Below are 17,867 nucleotides of genomic sequence, written 5' to 3'. Positions count from 1 at the left end.
AATAATAATAATAATAATAATAATAATAATAATAATAATAATAATAAATAAAGATAAAAAAGTAAAAGCAGGATCAACAGTGCGTGCCTTTAATCCTAGCAAAGGCCAAAGGCAGACAAATGTTTGTGAGTTCAAGGCCAGCCCAGTCTACTTAGCAAGTTCCAGGCCAGCAGGAGCTATACAGTAAGACCCTACCTCAAAACAAAACAAAAATAAAAACCAAACAACCAAACCAAAGAGCAACAAGGATATTCTTTCTGTAGTGCTGGATGGAACCCAGGGCATGTGATAGATAACTATCACTGAGGTAGACTCCCAGTTCCTTGAGCTTGTCTGACAAACAAGACAGGAAATAAAAGGCAAATTAAATACATTCAAATATTATGCTTCAAGTGGTCTATGCACTGTGACACTTGTCTTATTGGCTGCTCCAATCTTTCCAATGATCCTGTCTTTCAGCTTTTGAAAAAGATTTATTCATTTTTGTTTTGTGTGTATGGGTGTTGCCTGCAGGTATCTTTACATACCACATGCATGCACGCAGGCCAGAATGTGTTGGAACCTCGGGAACTGGAGCTTTAGAAGGTTGTGAGCAGCCATGTGGGTGCCACTAGGGAACAGAACCTGGGTCCGCTGCAAGTGTAACAGTACTGTGACCCTCTGAGCCATCTCTCTACCTCCCCCCCCCCACGATCCTGTCTTACAAGTCACATTTTTTTTTTTCTAATGCTGAGATAGGCTCTCTGTCTTGGTGGAAGCAGGGTGCGTGCCCAGATCTTCTAACTACAGAACCTGTGTGCTTCCCTGAGCTTCACTGTGTGTCTCTCACCTCTAATGGTTTGCGTACGACTGTTTCTCAAATGAATTAAGATGCCTTCCCTTTCACAAAACTAAAGCCACAAAACTCTAAGATTGTCTAGATTCTAAAAAAACAAAAACAAAACCCAGAGCCAATCTGCTGTCCCCAGAATAACTGTGGCCCATGATACTCTGCTCAGTTTCTGTGAGCCAGAGCACTTCTCACTGCAGCTCCCCACAGACAGCTTTACGTACCTCACTGACCCTGGAGCACAGCTAACTGCTCATGCACTTAATGCTTCCTGACATAGGTCTTGACCAGCTTTGATCGTAGTATCCTCTACTCAAGGCCCCTTCTGCATCCACGGTTACTGTAACAGCACCTGGTACAATCCCTGACTCTAACAGGATTTCCCGCCCTGCCCTCAGCCCCTCCACCCTCCCTTGTAATGAAGCCACATCGGTTCTCATTACATCTTGGCTCAGGGACACTGCATGGGCTGATGAAAGCTGCATTCTATGCTCTGCACACAAATCATCCAGTCACTGGGTATAGTTAAACAGACACATGAAATCCACCCACAGTCACTTAGGATAGCCAGCTACACAGGCCAGGGTCTTACTCCCCCAAGCTGCTACTCATCAGTGCTGCTGAAGGACTAGAGAGCCTGTCATTTCTCTACCAGCATCGCTGTCCCCTTCGCTATACTCTCCTGGGGACTGAGGCATATAACTGAAAGGCAGAAAACTTGCCTAGCACATAGGGCTCTGGGTTCAACACCACTGCAAAAACAGACAAATAAATAAAGCCACCTTTCCTCAGCAAGTCTAACTGACCCCTCCCTCTTGTCTCTGGTTGCTAGCTTCCTTTGGCCTTTGAGTTCTGGAAATGTACTGGCTAACTCCTGACCAAGCTAATCCTGATGGCTTGGCTCTCCCTGCTATTGATGGGTCCCTTTGCTGGTCTGGCCAGAATACTCTTGTCAGGACCCCAGTTCAAACATAGGATAGGCACTGTCTTTACTCCTGGGCTGAGCATACGCTGGAACTAGGTTCCACTCTGCGCACCCAGAGAACAGCAATGGCTCACTGCAGGTTTGTTCTGCAGGGCTAGGTGTCAGACCGAGGCCTTACACATGAAGCTTCTGCCACTGAACTAGATCTCCGGCACTTTGATTTTTGACAAATGTAGTAAGAAACTTTGTGATTCAGGAAGACTCTGAACCCCAGTCTGCCTGACTGCAGAGCTGCAGCTTTTCAGTGGTGCTTGCAGCCCAAACATAGAGGGATGTCTGGGCAGGAACAGTGGACACCATGATTGAAATGCTCCTGTCTAGGGCCAGAGGTCAGCTCCTGTGGTGTATGTTGCTGAGCCCACATGGAGAGCAGGCATGCCACGGCTGCCACTAAATTCTGTACATGCTCTGTAGTCCCAGGGGAAGTGCCTATAGTGCAAACCTAAGGATATAAGCTTACATTCTCAGCATCCATTTCAAAGCATAATGCTTGCCTAGCAGGCATTATACCACAGAACTGCAGACTTAGCTCTGCGCTTAGATGAAGTACTGTAGGTGAAAAAGCACTACCAAGTCCAGAGAACAGATCCAAGCCCCACACACCCTTAGCTAAGCCATCTGAGGGCTTGTCCTTACCACCTGAGTCTACCTACCCTGTGAGATCTAGCCAACTCCAGCCCAAACCCAGCTGCTTGTGGGACTTCCCGTCTTTTCCCACCCAGCTCTATGTGTCATGCCCAGGGGAACTGCGCCTCCCTGCTAAGGACTAAACCCAGAGCCTTGCAGGAGCTGGCCAACTGCTCGACCACCAAGTGACAGCCGCAGTCCTCACTGAGGTCTTGACTGCTGGCCTCGGAGGCCCCAGCTGGTTCTCGAGGCCTTCCAGATTCTACATTGCTTTGCGAGTTCAATGCACAGGCGATAGAAACCAGTGTCTCCCTGCGGCTTCAGTCACATCAGCCAGCCAGAGCTTGTCCTCTTACCTACTTTCAGCCTACTCTGCTGCCAGGCTACTCTCTGTCTCCAGGGTGCATTGCCTCTTCCTGTGTAGACTGTCCTAGCCATAGCCCTATCCCCGTCCTGCTCCACATTCCTGAAATGGGGCACTCACGCTCCCCTTCCTTGGTAAGGACATTTAGGTTTTGTCAGAGCATCTCCATACATGAAATTCGTAGCCCTGGCCTGCTTTGGAGATACCTGTTTCCCTCTTTACAACTAGGGGTCTGGGCCACCCTGCTGGTGTCTTCCCCACTTATTATCTGTGCCCTAAACTTGTAAGAAACCTGCTGCCAGAGCTGTCCTCGCTCTCCATTTAAGCCTCAGGCTTTGTTAGTTACCTGGCCCTTTCTAGCTTTAGAAAGTTCTTTCGGACTACCTCCCAAAGAGATCAATCAAAAGAACCACAGACATGGCCCATGCTCCCTGGGTACCAGGTCCTGGGCTAAGCATATGCAACGTCTCAGCCAAGTCTGAGTGAGCTATGTATCCTGAGCATGCCCATTTCATCACTAAAACCATCAGCGCTAAAGCACCCAAAGAGCTAAAGCTGAGGGCAGCAGCGTGTGGAGCAGCCCACACACACCTCCTCTGTATTGTTCTCTGGGAACTTCACTTTTTCTTTTCTTTCCTTTGGGAAAGTGTTTGCTTTCTTTTGTTTTAGAGGAGCTCTGGCAAAGTTTTACTAAAGGAATATGTTCCGGTCTACTTTCCACCAGTGTGTTACGGCATGCATAAGAGTATCAGAATCCCCTGGGTCAATGATGGCCAGTGTGCTTACTCTGCAGTATTTCCCACAAGCTGTGCCCAATTCTGTATTACTGCCACTGTAGTGATGGACACCAGGTTTAGCCAACAGGGCATAGTATTCTATTTCAGATTTCCTCAGAGCTGGGCTGTTGTTGGCGAGGATAACCAGTTTCACTTTGCCTTGTCTGATCATTTTCTGAGTCTGTTTGTATCCCAGCACATACTTCCCACTTTTCATAACAAATTGGAGCCTAGAGTTGATCTGACTCCAGACACTTTTTTGTCTTCTCTGTGACCACCATCTTCCTGCCTCAGGTATGGGACAATCCCCAACCAAGATCAGCTGCTGAGATGGCCAGGGAACGAGAAAGCTTTGTTTTGTTTTTTAAGACAGGCCTTCATGTAGCCCTGGCTGGCTTTGAACTTGCTGTGTAGCTGAGGGATGCCTAGCCTGCACCTCCCAAAAGCAAGGATTACAACTGTGCAAAACCATGTCTGATTTACCACTGTTTCTCATCTCCTCACACAGTATTTGACTCAGTCAAGTTTGGGGAAAGGAACTTAATATGAGTAACTATCTTAGTAACTATCTTTTTACATTCCTGAATAAGGTCTAGCATGCCCTGGGAATTACAGGCAAGGGTTCCCAGAATGCTATTTTGCCTTCCCTCCTAAGTGAGGGCTGCCGTTGCCCTTTCCTATACCCTCTCTTTCAATAACCTTTTACCCTATCCATACTCTACTCTTGCTAATACCAGTCTTTTGTCCACTCTCAGACCAGTCTGGGAAGCTCTCACAGCTAGTACCTAAAAAGGGGCAGGAGGTTCCACTCCTGAGGTGATGGCTGGATTCCTGCTTCCCCGACACTTCTAACCTGTGGTATACCCTGACCTCCGCCCTGCTCCTAGGGCTGGCTGGCACAGTTAGATCCAAAGCCTCCTGGGCACCAATTTCCTCCTCACCTGGTGTCATAGTTGTTGGAGTGCTTATCAAACTTGTAGGTGGGCGGGAAGAGCAGTGCACCTTCCTGGAACTCCCGGAGCAGTGGGTCATGTCTTTTGGCAATGAAGAGCTGCAGATAAAGACACAGTCCCCATCTCCTCACAGTCCTGACTCGACAGGTCAGCACCACCCTCTTCCTGTCACTGCTTCAGCAGTCCCGATATCTTCTGAAACTGTGACTTCCTAGGAATAGGGGAAGCAGCTGCTTGCCAATCCTGTCTATTCCTCTGTGGAGAGCAAACTGAGTTCCAACTGTCTGGGGGCCACTAGGAGGCTTTTGTCAGAGGACACAGAGAAACCAAGGCCCCAAAAGGGGCGGCATGTTGTTCTTGAAGAGGCAACCAGGCTTGGGATACTAGAGGTAACAGGGATACAAGTAGGCTCATGCACGTTACAAGGCTGCGGCTGGCCAAAGCTCATCTGGATCCCCCTCTCCCTGCCTTCTTTTTAGGGGGATGCTACATTTCACACTGTTGCTAGGACTTGGCTGGAACTAATGTAGCCAAGATAGCATCAAAATCAGGACAATCACCCTGCCTCAGTCTCCTGAGTGCTGAGAGTACAGGTGTGAGCAACCAGGCCCAGCCTGGCTCCCTACTCCTGAGCATGCCAGTGGTTTCCCTAGGTGAAGATGGGCACTGACAGTAAGGCTGCTCCACCTCCACATGCAAAACCTGGCTACATTTCTCCTCCCACCTAGGGAGGAAGGGGAACAGATCCCAGACAATCTGAGCACTGCTGCTCTCTGAACATTTCACAGACTTCCAGAATAGGTTCACATCTCTCTCTCACACACACCCTCTGCTCATTTCATACCCCCCAAATCCTCTGTTCACTACACACACACAGCAGACCCTCTTACTTCACACACACACACACACACACACACACACACACACACACACACACACACGAGCACATACATGCACACCCCCCCAGACCCTCTTGCTCACCACACACACACACACACACACACACACACACACACACACACACACACACACACACACACACTCTGCTCATTTGATACCTGATCCTTCTCCCACAGCTCGCGGTAGTACTGCCTTGTTACACAGTCCTGAACAAAGAGCAACCCAAAGTCCTCAATTCGAAAGTTCATGTCTCCAAACCACAGAATGAGGCTTCAGGAAAAAAAGGAGGGCAGCCTGAGGGTTTGTGAGGAGGTCAGTGAAAGGCACAGGCGTGTTGAGCCCAAGGGCTGCTGGGAAGGAAAAAGCTGAAGGGTCAGGTGAGAAGCTAGACTCTAGGCCTCTAAGAGCAGCAGATGAAGGCCAAGACACACATGGGTCCAACAGGACCGTCCTTGGCTCTGATGCCATCATTTAAGTTAACGGGCTTTCCCAGAGGAGCACATGGCAAATACAGGGCCGGCTCTGACCTCTGCTCCCCAGCTGCCTGTCAGGACAAGCTGAGAAACAGCCCCACGGGAAACTCAGGAACAACAAGGGTCTTGACCTGGGGTGTTTACAAGTGTGCAGGGTTTCTTGGAAGGCCAGAGAGGCCAGAGCAAGGTAGATCTCAGGCAGGCAAAGCTGGATAGCACAGCCGATGGGCCATCAGGGAAGGGGCTGGGGGTGGAGCACTACTGACTGGCTGGGGAGTAGACTCAGCAGTCAATGCTAGTCCGGGCTGCTGTGGGGGAGGGCAGGGGTGACAGTTTGCAGCTTCAGGCTCACTCATGGTCCAGGATGTTGGGGATATCATCTCCCTCAAAAGTCTGACTCTCCAAGATTCGGTCAAAGTGCTCTAGCCGCTGGTTATTGTTGGCCATGTGGGGCGGCAAGTGGCAGTTGACGATGCTGATGTAGTAGCCGTAAAGCTTCAGGCAGACGTTGACTCCCCCTTTGTTCCCCTGGCAGGAGAGGTGGGGGAGCGTGGGGAGAGACTCTGGACTGTAACACACCCCTCTCTTCCCATGCTGGGTCACCTCCCCAAGGGTCTCAGCCATAAACACACAGCTTCCCAGCTAATCGGCCCATGCAGAAAACTCAACACCCAATCTCGGATCTCAGGAGTACCTCACCCCTGCTGAGATGGCAGGGCGGGGCGGGGCGGGGGAGGGTATGCAGGGTCCCAGGCTACCCACGATATGCAGACTCAGCTCGTTGTTACCCCTCTGCTTAGTTCCGAAGCATCCAGCCCTAGTGAGCTCAGGTCTCAGACAGGAGCTCAGTCCTTACCCAGTACCCGTAGAGGCCGGTTGGAGTGGATCTTGTAGAGATGATCTGGATGTAGGGCAGATGCTGATACTTGACAAAGACCAGTAAGAGAAGACCCAGCATACGGACTTGGCAGATCTGCGTCAGACGGCAAAGGTCATTCGTTAAACTGCAAAGGCCAATTGCATCCCTGTCAAGGCTGACTAGGGACTTTTAAGAGTCTAGAACTGCAAAGCCCAGACCAAGAGTCTATGGAGCCCAGTGTGAGGATGAACTTCACACTCTTGCTTTCTTTCTCAGCTGCGAACAGTACCTTCTGGGAGCTGCTTATGGTCCTGGGATGGAGGAACGGGAAGAGGCTTCCAAGGGGCCTGCCACTAGAAAGGCACTCCTCTCCCAGCCCGACTATGCACTGAGATGCTCCTCTCACTCACACCGTCCTTAGATCTCCCAGCCTCTCTTCTCATGGCTGACACAAGAATAAGAGTCTGCCGTACACACTGTGGAGCTCTTCCCTTTGGCCCAATGATATCTGAGTGTGATATCTTGTGCAGGTGAGCACTGCTCTATCAATTTCCTCCTTATTCTTTTGGGTCAGTGTCCCTCACTGAACCCAGAGGAAGGGTGGTGACCGCCAAGTCCAATGGTCCTTCCCTCTCCACTCCCCCATAGTGCTCTGGTACATGTTGCCATGGGGACCCTGGCCTTTCTGTGTGAGTGCTGAGATCTGAACCCCTGGAGAGGCTACCGCAACAAGTGCTCTGACCCATGATGAGCATCTGCCATCTGCCATGAGCCACCTGCCCGTCCCACTCCCCTTGAACTGGCGATATTCCTGCCTTAGCCTCTTGAGTGCTAGGATTACAGGTGTGGGCCCCCATACCCACTTTGGCTTAGGGACTCTTAAATATTAGCAAGAACAAGAGAGAAGCTTTTAGGGTACTCTCAGTCTTGAGTTGTCTGATGGCGACTCAACTGCAGAAACTCGCTGACTGTGCACTTAATACGCCCATCCACTTTCCTTCCCTTTTCACCGTGATGCTGAGGGCCAGTTGCAGAGCTCTATGCATGCCAGTAAGCATCTGAAAACTTTTTCATATATGTTCTAGCCGAGGGAAACAGTACCATGAAAATGGTGGTGGAGTGTGTGCATGTTTGTGTGTATGTGTGTGTGTACATGTGCGCGTGCGCGCGCTCGAGTGTGTGTTTTATAACTAGGAAGTTAGGCATGAGGCCATATGCCTATAATCCTAGCACTCAGGAGAAGAGGATCAGGAGCTTAAGGCCAGTCTGGGAAACAGGAGACACAGTTGCAAAGCAAACAAACAAATAATTTCTGACTGGATGGCTGAATGTCCATGAAGGCAATGTACAGAACATGGAAGTTAGTTCTGAGGACACGAGCTTCAGAGCTGGGGAAAGAATCTGACACCCACGGAAAGGCTTAAGCTTTTCCCCAGCTGTCAGGCATCACTGTCCCTGGCTTGCTGATGTTGGGCTGAGTTTCCTAGGGGAACTAGGAAGACTGTTTTGAGATTGCCAAAATGCCCTGCTATTGCTGGCTACAGAGGTGGGGGGGAAAGGCCATCCCTAGTTGACCCTATCTCTCAGGGCTGGGCTGTCCACCACTCCAGTAGCTGTTTCCGGAGCATGAGGTGCAAAGGCCAAGGAGGAAATATCCGGGTGGGGAACTAGACAAGGCCTTCCAGGAATTATGAAACTTGATCCCACAGTCCAGAAGCAGCCTTAGCACAGTGAAAAAGTAGGGAGAACCCCAAACTCAGTACTGAACAAAGGAGGTACTGGAGTCTGAGTCCTCTGATACTGCTACAAATATATATACTAACCTACTCTTTCTACCCTAAGTCTTAATTTTTTTTGTAAAGGAATTGAACCTATGTAAGTGTTCTACTGCTGAACTACAGTCTTGTATTTTTCCCATTCATAACTATTTATGACAGCAGAAATGTGGGCAGGACTATATTATGAGGGACCAAATCCCAGAGTCAGGACAGAAACCAAGACACTGATAAGAAACAGGAATAGATTTACATGTAACTGTAGGTAACAGAGCAGGTTTGGGCCGCTGGGCTTTAACACAAAGACCAGTCTACTTGGTGAGAGAGCAGCAGGAAGTCAGGGAAGAGAGGAGGGAGTAAGGGCAGGACCCGGTAAGAATGGAAGAGTGGGTAGGATTCTGACGAAGAGCCAGAGCCTCCCAGTGAAAGGTCCTGTTGGAGGGAGAAGGCGCGAAAGGGACTGGCAGAAGGTGACTAGACACTGAGGCAGCAGAGAGTGTCCTCTGAGCTCCCAACTTACAGCTGGTAAATCCCCAAGGGAACTGGCTATAAACAGGGTTCTCCCGCCCATCTGGGCTAAGAGGAAGAGAGGCATCTACTTTGGGTGCCTAGACCCTAAGGCTAGCTCTCAATTTTAGGAGGCCACATGAGTGGAACGGGTTGTGTCCCTGCCACAGGCTGAGCTAATTTCCTTGGCTCCATTCCACCCTACCAATCCCTTGCCAATTAGTCAAGGCCCAAGGAGGCGTGAAGTCTCGGGAAGGAATGAGTATTGACAGAGGTGGTTCTTCCTTGCTTGAGAGAGTAGATCAAAATCTCCTACAAGAGGTTTCTCAGTTTCTTTTTTGGGGGGAACTAAGGGTTCTGGGGCTGGCATTATCTAGCCTCAGGGGAACTAGGCCTTCTATTTCTCCTCCTCAGAAGGCCACATAGCTCTTGCTCCAGTATCCCTGAACAAACTAGGTAACAAAATTAATACTGAAGAGTAAAACTGATCCTAGAAAGGGAAATAGAGAGAATTCTAGTGTTTCCAAAAAGCTGCGAACTAGGTACTTTGGGAGTTTGTTCATTCATTGTGGGTGCAGGGCAGATATAAAACTCAGTGACCTAAAGCCCTCCTGTCATTCTCCTATGATCTAAAAAGTCCACAAAGTGTACTGGTCCCCAAACTAACAACTACTTTCCGCTGCACCCATCTTCACCTCTCCTAACTTCTGGGCTGCTAGAAATTGAGGGGATTACCTGTCAGTCTTAGCATACACTAGCATAGCAATAATTTATGATTGTTTAGAACACAAGTTTAGAGGTCTGAAAGATCTGGATTCAGATCCCGGAGGGCCATTGTGATTTCTGAGCCTTGGGCTTATCTGTACAGTATTTCTATCTCAAGAGTTAAGACTGTAAAATAACTCACACCAAGAACTCATTGGAATGCTTAATACCAAGTAAGTATTCTGTAAACTGTAGTAAGTACTACACTCAAGAGATCTCATGCTGGGCAGTAAGTAGAAATAGGAGGGATGGGAGTAGGTGCTGACATATTAACAAGCCCTGTTGCAGTTCCACTAGGAAGTCTCCCAAAGTGATAAATTTATCCAGTGTGAAACTAACCCCTAGAGTCATAGTTCAGACCTAGGTACCCTGCAACAGCACAACGCAGGCAGGAGTTGAAGAGAGCCAAGTGTAGTGTGGGGTTTAAACCTTCGTATCTATTATTATTATTATTATTATTATTATTATTTTAGTTTTTGTTTTTTTAAGACAAGCCTTGGCTGTCCTGGACTCACTTTGTAGATCAGGCTGGCCTCGAACTCAGAGATCTGCCTGCCTCTGCCTCCCCAAGTGCTGGGATTACAGGTATGTGCTGTGCCACCTCGACTGGCTAGGTTTAAACCTTTTAGTGAATGGGAAAGAACATAAAAAGCTGAGTGGAAGAAAGAGGAACATATCAAACAAACATGGAGTCAGTGCAGGTGACACACATTCCTCCATTGCTCATGCGCTCTTAGTGTACCTTGACGAAGTTCAGAGGGGAAAGCATATCCATGAAGAAACTGCTCCACGGGTCTTCAAACGCAGCATCAGAAAGAAGGCTTATGATTCCAGAATTCATTTCCTGTAAACTGACCATCCCAAGTCAGAGCTCATGCCCTGCCCTCAAGGACATTGCTTCTCCCACAGACCTCGGAGGCTTTCAGACCTGGGTTCTGAAGACCAAGATTTCTCTCTTCCCTAGCTGTGTGGCTGCTGATCTCCAACCCATGACCATTGCTGACCCAGGATAAGAAACCTGAGACTGGACCCAAGGAGCATGAAAGCTCCTTAACCTCAGACTCTAAAATGAGAGAGGACAGGAACAGAGGGGGAAGGGCCCTTCAGATACCTACCCAATGATACATATGTCCAGATTCAGGTCTTGGTTGTTCAGCTGAAGTAGGTCACTGAGGTCCACAGTGGGGGATGCTGAGGCCACATTCCATGTCACAACATGCATGCTGTGGAAAGGATGGTAAGGGCAGCCACAGAATATGGAGGCTAAGATTTTTCCAGATAAGGGAACTAGGCCTGTCAATGGCTTCCACTCCAGTGTTAATGAGAAATGTATTGGCATATTTGTTTAGTGTTTTTGAAGCAGCATCTCACTGTGCAGCCCTGACTGGCCTCAAACTCCTTATGTCAAGAGTGGCGAAACTCGTGGAGATCCGCCTTCCCCTGACTCCTAATTCTGGCATTAAAGTTGTATAGCGTATGCCCAGCTTTGTTTCTGCATCTTGCGGTAGGAAAAGAGGAAAAGGAGCAATGGAGTATAAAGCTTTCACCTTCCCTTTTCTCCCCTGAAGCTGGATCTCTTCCCTTGAACTGGCTCCTCTGCTCAGGTTTACAGCTGCCCATACCTGGCATCACCTGACCCAGAGCCGCCAAAGGGAACTCAAAAGCAGCTGGCCAGGAAAAGGAAGGACTGAAGACTTGGACAGACAGGAACCTGTTATCATTTGCCCCTCCAGGTATCTACACCTCATCCACCAGCCTCTGTGGTTCAGTCAGCAACTTTGTACTCCCACTCTTCAAACTATGGGTTCCTCGGAGCACCAAGATGGTGTCGGAGATTGATTGTACCTGGCCACATGCCTCAGAGCTGGGAGAACAGAAATTCAGAAAGAGCAAAGTCGACAGCATATTCCCTTTCTCACTCCTGCCCTGCACATCCCTGGAGCACAGCAGATTCTGCCAAGGCCTTCATGCAGCCTACATCCAAGTTTCTAAGTAACAGGTTTCTTAATATCTATCTCAAGAGTATATATTCTCTATTGGGAAAAGTCACCAATTGGAGAATAACATTCCAATCTCAGCTCCCTAAAAGTCCTAGAGTATTGGGAGAAATAATTAGCAGCTCTCAGAGACCATTACATCTCCATTACAAGTTCACAAAAATAAAGACTCATTAAACCTTTGAGTGAGTGTGTTGCTATAGCAACAGTCCAAGAATCCCAGACTGTTCCCAGGACAGAGCAAGCAGGGGCTGAGACTGTACAGAGCTGAAGCCTTTGAGTTCCAGGAATACTGAGGCACTGAAGCACAAGATCCCGAAGATCCATCCAGAGAGGGAAGGGCAGGCTGTTCTGAAACATCTCTTCTCCACCAGATGCTGTTCTTAGAGGCACATGTTCTAAGAAGCATGACTTGTAAAAAAGAAATTCTTGGCTGGCTTAAAACAATTTCCTGCCTCTCCCTATGAATACAAACAAAATAATACAAAACCACCTTCTCAGGCCCCCTGAGAGACCGTTACTTCTCTGTTTTCCGTCTCCCCCTGCTGTCCAGCAGAGGATTAAGGCGGGTAACCCTTTCACTCAATGGCTCCTTCTATTCTATTCCCAAGCACTTACTCTAAGTGGATAATGAATAAAACTTGGGATTTCTCGTCCCAGTTCTCAGTTTTGAGGATTAGCAGCAAATCCATGCACCGTGATTGGATGATTAGCGGTGTTCCTCGTGATTAGAGAGCAAGCATGAGAGCAGGCTTCACTTCGCTAAAGGATTTTATCTAAATCTGATGTCGGATTTCTAGAGATCATAACCGGATCAAGAAGACCCCATGATGTACTACTCATAAGAAACAAGAACAAAACTTCTACGCTACAGTTGAAGGGGCGAATATGGGCCCTCAGTAGTCTGACGCTGTGTGCTCCAAAAACCGACTGGACACTTGCTTGGGGAGCATCTGCAGTGACCAACTCGACAGCCCGAGTTTAGAGCGGGCATCAGATCTAACACAGCCCACTCAACACGGACCTGGCAGAATTTAGGTGTCCAAACTAGGCCAGCCTTACAGGCCTGTCCTCTTGATTCCATTGCGGTTTGGTACCCGGCCCCACAGAGGAGGCTGAAGACAGCTAACCGCCAGGAACCGACCGGCCTGCACCTGCATCCTCACCTGAGCACAAAGCCTTTCCGTGGGCTGGGCCTCCGGGGGCTCACTGCCGACATCATTCCCACGCGCGACCCGGTAGGCTAGTGTCTCCGCGCTCCAGCTAGGGAGGGCCGAAGCAGCCCTCGGTCGCCAATCTCTGCCGCACTGCTCCCTCCGGATTGTTTTTCTTCCGGATTCTGACTGCGCTTCGGCTTCCGTAGGAGGTGGATCGCGAGCGCCCGGGGCTGTGGGGTGCGGTTGGGAAATAGAGGCGGGACCCTCCAGCCGACGGACACGCCCAGAGGCGGAGCGGAGACAGGCTCGGAGACGGAGAGGCGTGTCCTAGGTGTCACCCCCCCCCCCCCCCCCGCCGCGCACGCCACACCGCCCGCACCGACGTGCGAGTGGGCGGCGGCGCGGCCTCCCGGGCCCCGCATTCCCAGCCTGCCTTGCGCAAGGGCGCGCGCTGGAGCAGCATCGCGGGCGGAAGTCGCCATGGCGCGCCGACTGCCGCTGGCTCGCTACCGTCCTGCGGCGTGAGGTCTTCGCTGCCGCCTGCCCAGCCTCAGGAACCGGATGTGGACGGGGTGGGGACGCTCAATGTAGCCTGCTTGGCAGCTTGGCCTCCCTCGCCTGCGCTACAAGTAATTTCTGATGTTCCTTGGCAGCCTCGTAGGGGCCACAGAGCACTTGCGTTTTTAAGGGACTCGCTCTCAGTCCTTCGTCGTCGACCCCCAAGACTTGCTATTAAGTCCTGGAGCTTGCTATGCAGACCAACTGCTCCTCCCTCAGAGCAGAGATTACATGAGAGCACCGCCACAGGCAGCTCGAAACTAGTTTTGCTGAATACAAAGTACGTTTTGGGACTCCAGAGCTTGGAAAATTAGCTATCAATGGATGAAAAACAAGTCGTTGCTCTTATTTGCTGTGTATTTGACGGATCATCATGATGATTTACACTGCCTGGGTCTTTTATATTTGGATTTTCAAGACAAGGTTTCTCTGTGTATCCTTGGCTGTCTTGCAGTCGCTGGACCAGGCTGGCCTCGAGATTGAAGCCGCCCACCCCGTTTGGCTCTTAAAAAAACAGAAAAGGGGGCTGGTGAGATGACTCACAGGGTAAGAGCACTGACTGCTGTCGCTAAAGGTCCTAAATTCAATTCCCAGCAACCACATGGTGGCTCACAACCTTTTATAATGAGATCTGGTGCCCTCCTCTGGCCTGCAGGTGTACATGCAGACAGAACATCGTATACATAATAAATAAATCTTTAAAGAAAAGTAGTTTTCTCTTCCTCTTCCAGGAAGTTGCCAAGATTACAGCTAGCCTGCCATGCTGTTTTTCCTGAAACTAATAAAACTGTCCACGACCCAAAATAAAGAATAAATAATAAAGTGTATTGCTTAGTACTGTAAAAGAGGGAGACAAAAGCAAAAATCGATAGGTACTGTCATATAGGAAAATTGAACTTAAAAGGGAATATTTGAATGTGGCATTTTTTTATGTCTGTTAGGTAAGTACTGAGATAAACCCCCAGCCCAAATTGATAATGTAAGTTTGTTTTTTTTTTTTTTTGGACAAGGAATACTTTATTTACATAAAATAAAATTTCAGAGACACCACTGTAGCTTTTCATAATCCTATCCTGGTAAATAAATTGGGGAGACATAGTAGGCGCTTTAAGGATATCTAAATTGAAAAATGGACATAGTAACATCACCAATAAGTTGGACTCCAAAAAAACTCTGTCTAGGATTTTATTAGACTGCTTTTTTTCCCAATATACCTGTATTGGAAGATTGAGACAAAAAGGCACAAACTCACATTGAATAACAGGTAATCCTAATCAGTTCTACAAAGTGTAGTTTGTAAAAGAAGTAGCACTAAGAACCAACCCAAGGAAGTCAGGGGTCCCAGAAGGGACAGTAAAAGGAGAATGTGGAGGGGTGCACATGCCCACAGCAGTGACCCTGTCCTGGCCCTCCCCAGCATCACTCCACAAGAAGGCCAGAGCCCAGCAGGCCTTGTACAGAGACACTGCTGCTTTCGTTGGGAGTACAACCCTGGAAGTCTAATGGAAGCAGCTGGTCTGAAGGGGCATGACACACCCTCATGGATGATCACCAGACTTGAGCCTGTCATCACAGCCCTATGAGTGCTACTCAGTTTTGGGGTGGGTAAGGAAAGGGGATACTTAAAAGCCAACACTTGCCCAGCAGCAACACCACCCATGGCAATGGGACAGACCAGGGCCATCCCTCTTTTGTGTTTACGTGAACAGGAGCCCTAAATCCAGACTGAGCTTGGGAAATTCTAGTTGTATCATTTGGATGCTTTCAAATGTGGGCAACAGCTGGAGGGGCGAGAGCAAAGGCAGGAAGAGCAAGCCAGGACTGGAGCTAATGTGACTGATGTGTATGGATCTCAAGGTGCTGAAGGAGACTTCTGACCCTCACCCCTAAATAAACAACTATCTGCTTAGAGTATCAGTTAACTCTCAAGATAAGTTATACCTGGACTTCAGCCTAGTTAATGAAGGAGGAAATGCTTTAACCATAAATATGATTGACAGGTAATACAGAGCTCATAGGAGAACATTTATATTTTTTCCATTGGGAAAGCTTTTTCTCCACCTTTCCCATGCTGAGAGGTTAATCAAAAACCAAGATGCCCCAAGTGCATTCCTACAGACTTCATACTGAGGGAGACTAATACAGAGGAAGGTTTCTGTAACAGGACATCTCCTGATCTCAAAAGAACCTCAATGAAAGTCAGAGCTAACCATGCTGAGGGCCAAATCTGTCTACCGTTGTTCCAGGAAGACCATAGGGAAGCATCCAATCAGGATGTCACAGGTAAGGTCCTGTGGAACATTCCTTATTGCACTTAGAAATGAGTAAGGCAAACAAACTAACAAAAAAACAAGGATCAGTTATCACAACCTACTTCTTACTCCCCCAACCAGAGACGTGATCTCTTTCTAACTGGTACCGGGCTAACATGAGCTTGGATCACTGCACACTGGGCTGACTGAACAGGCTTGGGAAATGTCGGTGATACAACTACTTTATCCCACCAGCAAGGCATACTCTGTTCCTGCCAATCTAGAAAAACTAGGAAGGGCTCAGCAGCTTCTACTGCCCTGGATGCTGGGCACCACCAGCCCACTGTGAGCATTCTAGGCCACAGTCACTGCTCGCTTTTGATTGTCCAGGACAGAACTCAGCATGGGGCAGGACAAGCTGAGTTCTTGATCTGCAAATTCCTTTCCGGGGGAGTAGGAACAGGAAGGTGCACGTGTTGCTAGGGATGAAAGCTTTTTGCATGCTTATTTTGTACAGCATGAAAAGACCGGGACTTGCATCCTAACCCGCCTCAAAGAGGACCCAGAGGTCTAAGAAAGCACAGAGAAGGGATTATTGCTGAGTGGCAGCACCAGCCCAAAAGGGAAGAGGAGCATGGCTGTCCAGTGCTCCTCGGGGGTCTGACCGGCATCTATAGGCCACACTGAACAGTTCTCCAGGTGGGCAGTGATGGGTTTCTTGTAGGCTTTGCAAAGAGACTCAGACAGGGTGGGCAACAGGAGGGCTGAGAAGCCAGGATTTCTAAGAATATTAACCAGAGATGCAATGACTTGAGTAGGGGTTATTTATTATTCGCTAAATTTCCTCGGACTGGCTGAGCACTGGGTACCTTCTAGGTGCTTAGAGCACTCCAACAAGAGATTACTAGGAGCAGAGGTCAGGGTTATAAAGCCACATTCCTACTGTGAGGAACTGGGGACAGGTATCTCTGTATTGTTAACTCCTCCTCTCTCCCCAAGTGAATACTCAACATTGCCAAAAAGCTGCCCACGAAGCAAAACAGCTCAGTTTATCCCAAGGCTGAAATAAGTGAGCTTAAATAATCATATCACAAAAGGCAGCTAATTTGAAAGACTAAAAATGTCACTTGGAAATAAAGGGGGAGGACATACAGAAATGGGTCAGAACACAATGGAGAGAGGGATGAGCTGTGAATACAGCGGTGTACACCATCTATCTTAGAGGATCAGGCTCCCGCACACACAGGCTTTGTAATACCAGACGGTCTATTTGTTCACAATGTTAAAGGGCATCTAGAAATAGCTACAGTAAGGGACTGAAAGTTGCCTGAAGAATGAGCACAGAAAGGCTGCGTCCAAAGATGGCCTGCCACTCAGGAGGGTGGAGCTGCTGGGCCTTCCTGTTGACCACTGTCTTGCAAAACTAGAAAAAAAAAAAAAAAAATAGAAATTATTAAGGAAGCAGCAAGGGAAAAACAGAAGCACACAGTAAATCATGGTGAGTGGAGGAATTTCAGGAGGAAGGATGCCAATTGGTTGAGGCCTTGGTCTCCCAAGACCCTGGCACTGACTATAAAACTGGAAGCTGCTTAATCCTCTCCTTCCCTCTCCCAGGAGCTGCTTAAGCATATGGGTTGGGCTGGGGATTCAGTCTTGCGTAGCATGCACAGAGCCCGGGGTTTGATCCCAGCACTGGAAGGAAAAGAACACAGGACAGCCAGAGAGCAAAAATGCCCTAGGTTTCCTTAGCCTCTGAGTGCTAGAGAGTGCTCAGTTTTCTTTGATCTAATAATTTCCTCAACTCTAACTGGGACAGGGCCAGGTTTCACTCTGCACTGCAGAATGAGAGGCAGCACTAGAATCTAACTGAAGGACAGGCCTCGGGGAAGAATGACAGGTAAAAGCAGAAACACCCCACCTCAGCCCTCGACCCGGCTGAAAGGTCTTCCAGGGGCTGGGAGATGCTGCCTTTGTTGACAACAGAGCTACTTAGTATATTGGCACCAGGTCACCAAACGTGGTGGATGCTAAAGCTATCCAGCTAGTTTTCCAAGGGAAAGTAGGGAAGTACCCCAGCATGGCAGCTTGAA

General features: G+C 48.8%; 2 protein-coding genes across 3 annotated transcripts in view; both read right to left on the bottom strand.

The window, feature by feature from the left end:
- Positions 1–13,187, bottom strand: part of Inpp5k (inositol polyphosphate-5-phosphatase K) — a 19,746-nt gene extending 6,559 nt beyond the window's left edge. Inside the window, exons 1-7 of one of the 2 annotated variants that reach the window (XM_055620077.1) lie at positions 12,977–13,187; positions 10,929–11,036; positions 10,556–10,664; positions 6,764–6,880; positions 6,260–6,435; positions 5,593–5,704; positions 4,523–4,632 (exon numbers count right to left, since the gene is read on the bottom strand). In XM_055620077.1, coding sequence (XP_055476052.1) covers positions 4,523–4,632; positions 5,593–5,704; positions 6,260–6,435; positions 6,764–6,880; positions 10,556–10,664; positions 10,929–11,036; positions 12,977–13,032 — 788 coding nt within the window. In that variant the 5' untranslated portion in view covers positions 13,033–13,187. Of the gene's footprint in view, positions 1–4,522; positions 4,633–5,592; positions 5,705–6,259; positions 6,436–6,763; positions 6,881–10,555; positions 10,665–10,928; positions 11,037–12,976 lie in introns of those variants that run through there. The other variant, XM_055620078.1, reaches the window with a different exon arrangement.
- A 1,509-nt stretch (positions 13,188–14,696) lies between these two features.
- Positions 14,697–17,867, bottom strand: part of Pitpna (phosphatidylinositol transfer protein alpha) — a 36,249-nt gene continuing 33,078 nt past the window's right edge. The window contains exon 12 of the mRNA XM_055619670.1: positions 14,697–17,200. The gene's annotated coding sequence lies outside the window, so the exon portion shown is untranslated. The remainder of the gene's footprint in view (positions 17,201–17,867) is intronic.

This window comes from Psammomys obesus, unplaced genomic scaffold, assembly GCF_907164565.1.
Source record: "Psammomys obesus unplaced genomic scaffold, mPsaObe1.curated_primary_1811, whole genome shotgun sequence".
Taxonomy (NCBI): domain Eukaryota; kingdom Metazoa; phylum Chordata; class Mammalia; order Rodentia; family Muridae; genus Psammomys; species Psammomys obesus.
The sequence above is the reverse complement of the archived record's forward strand: the minus strand, read 5'-3'. Positions and strand labels throughout refer to the sequence as shown.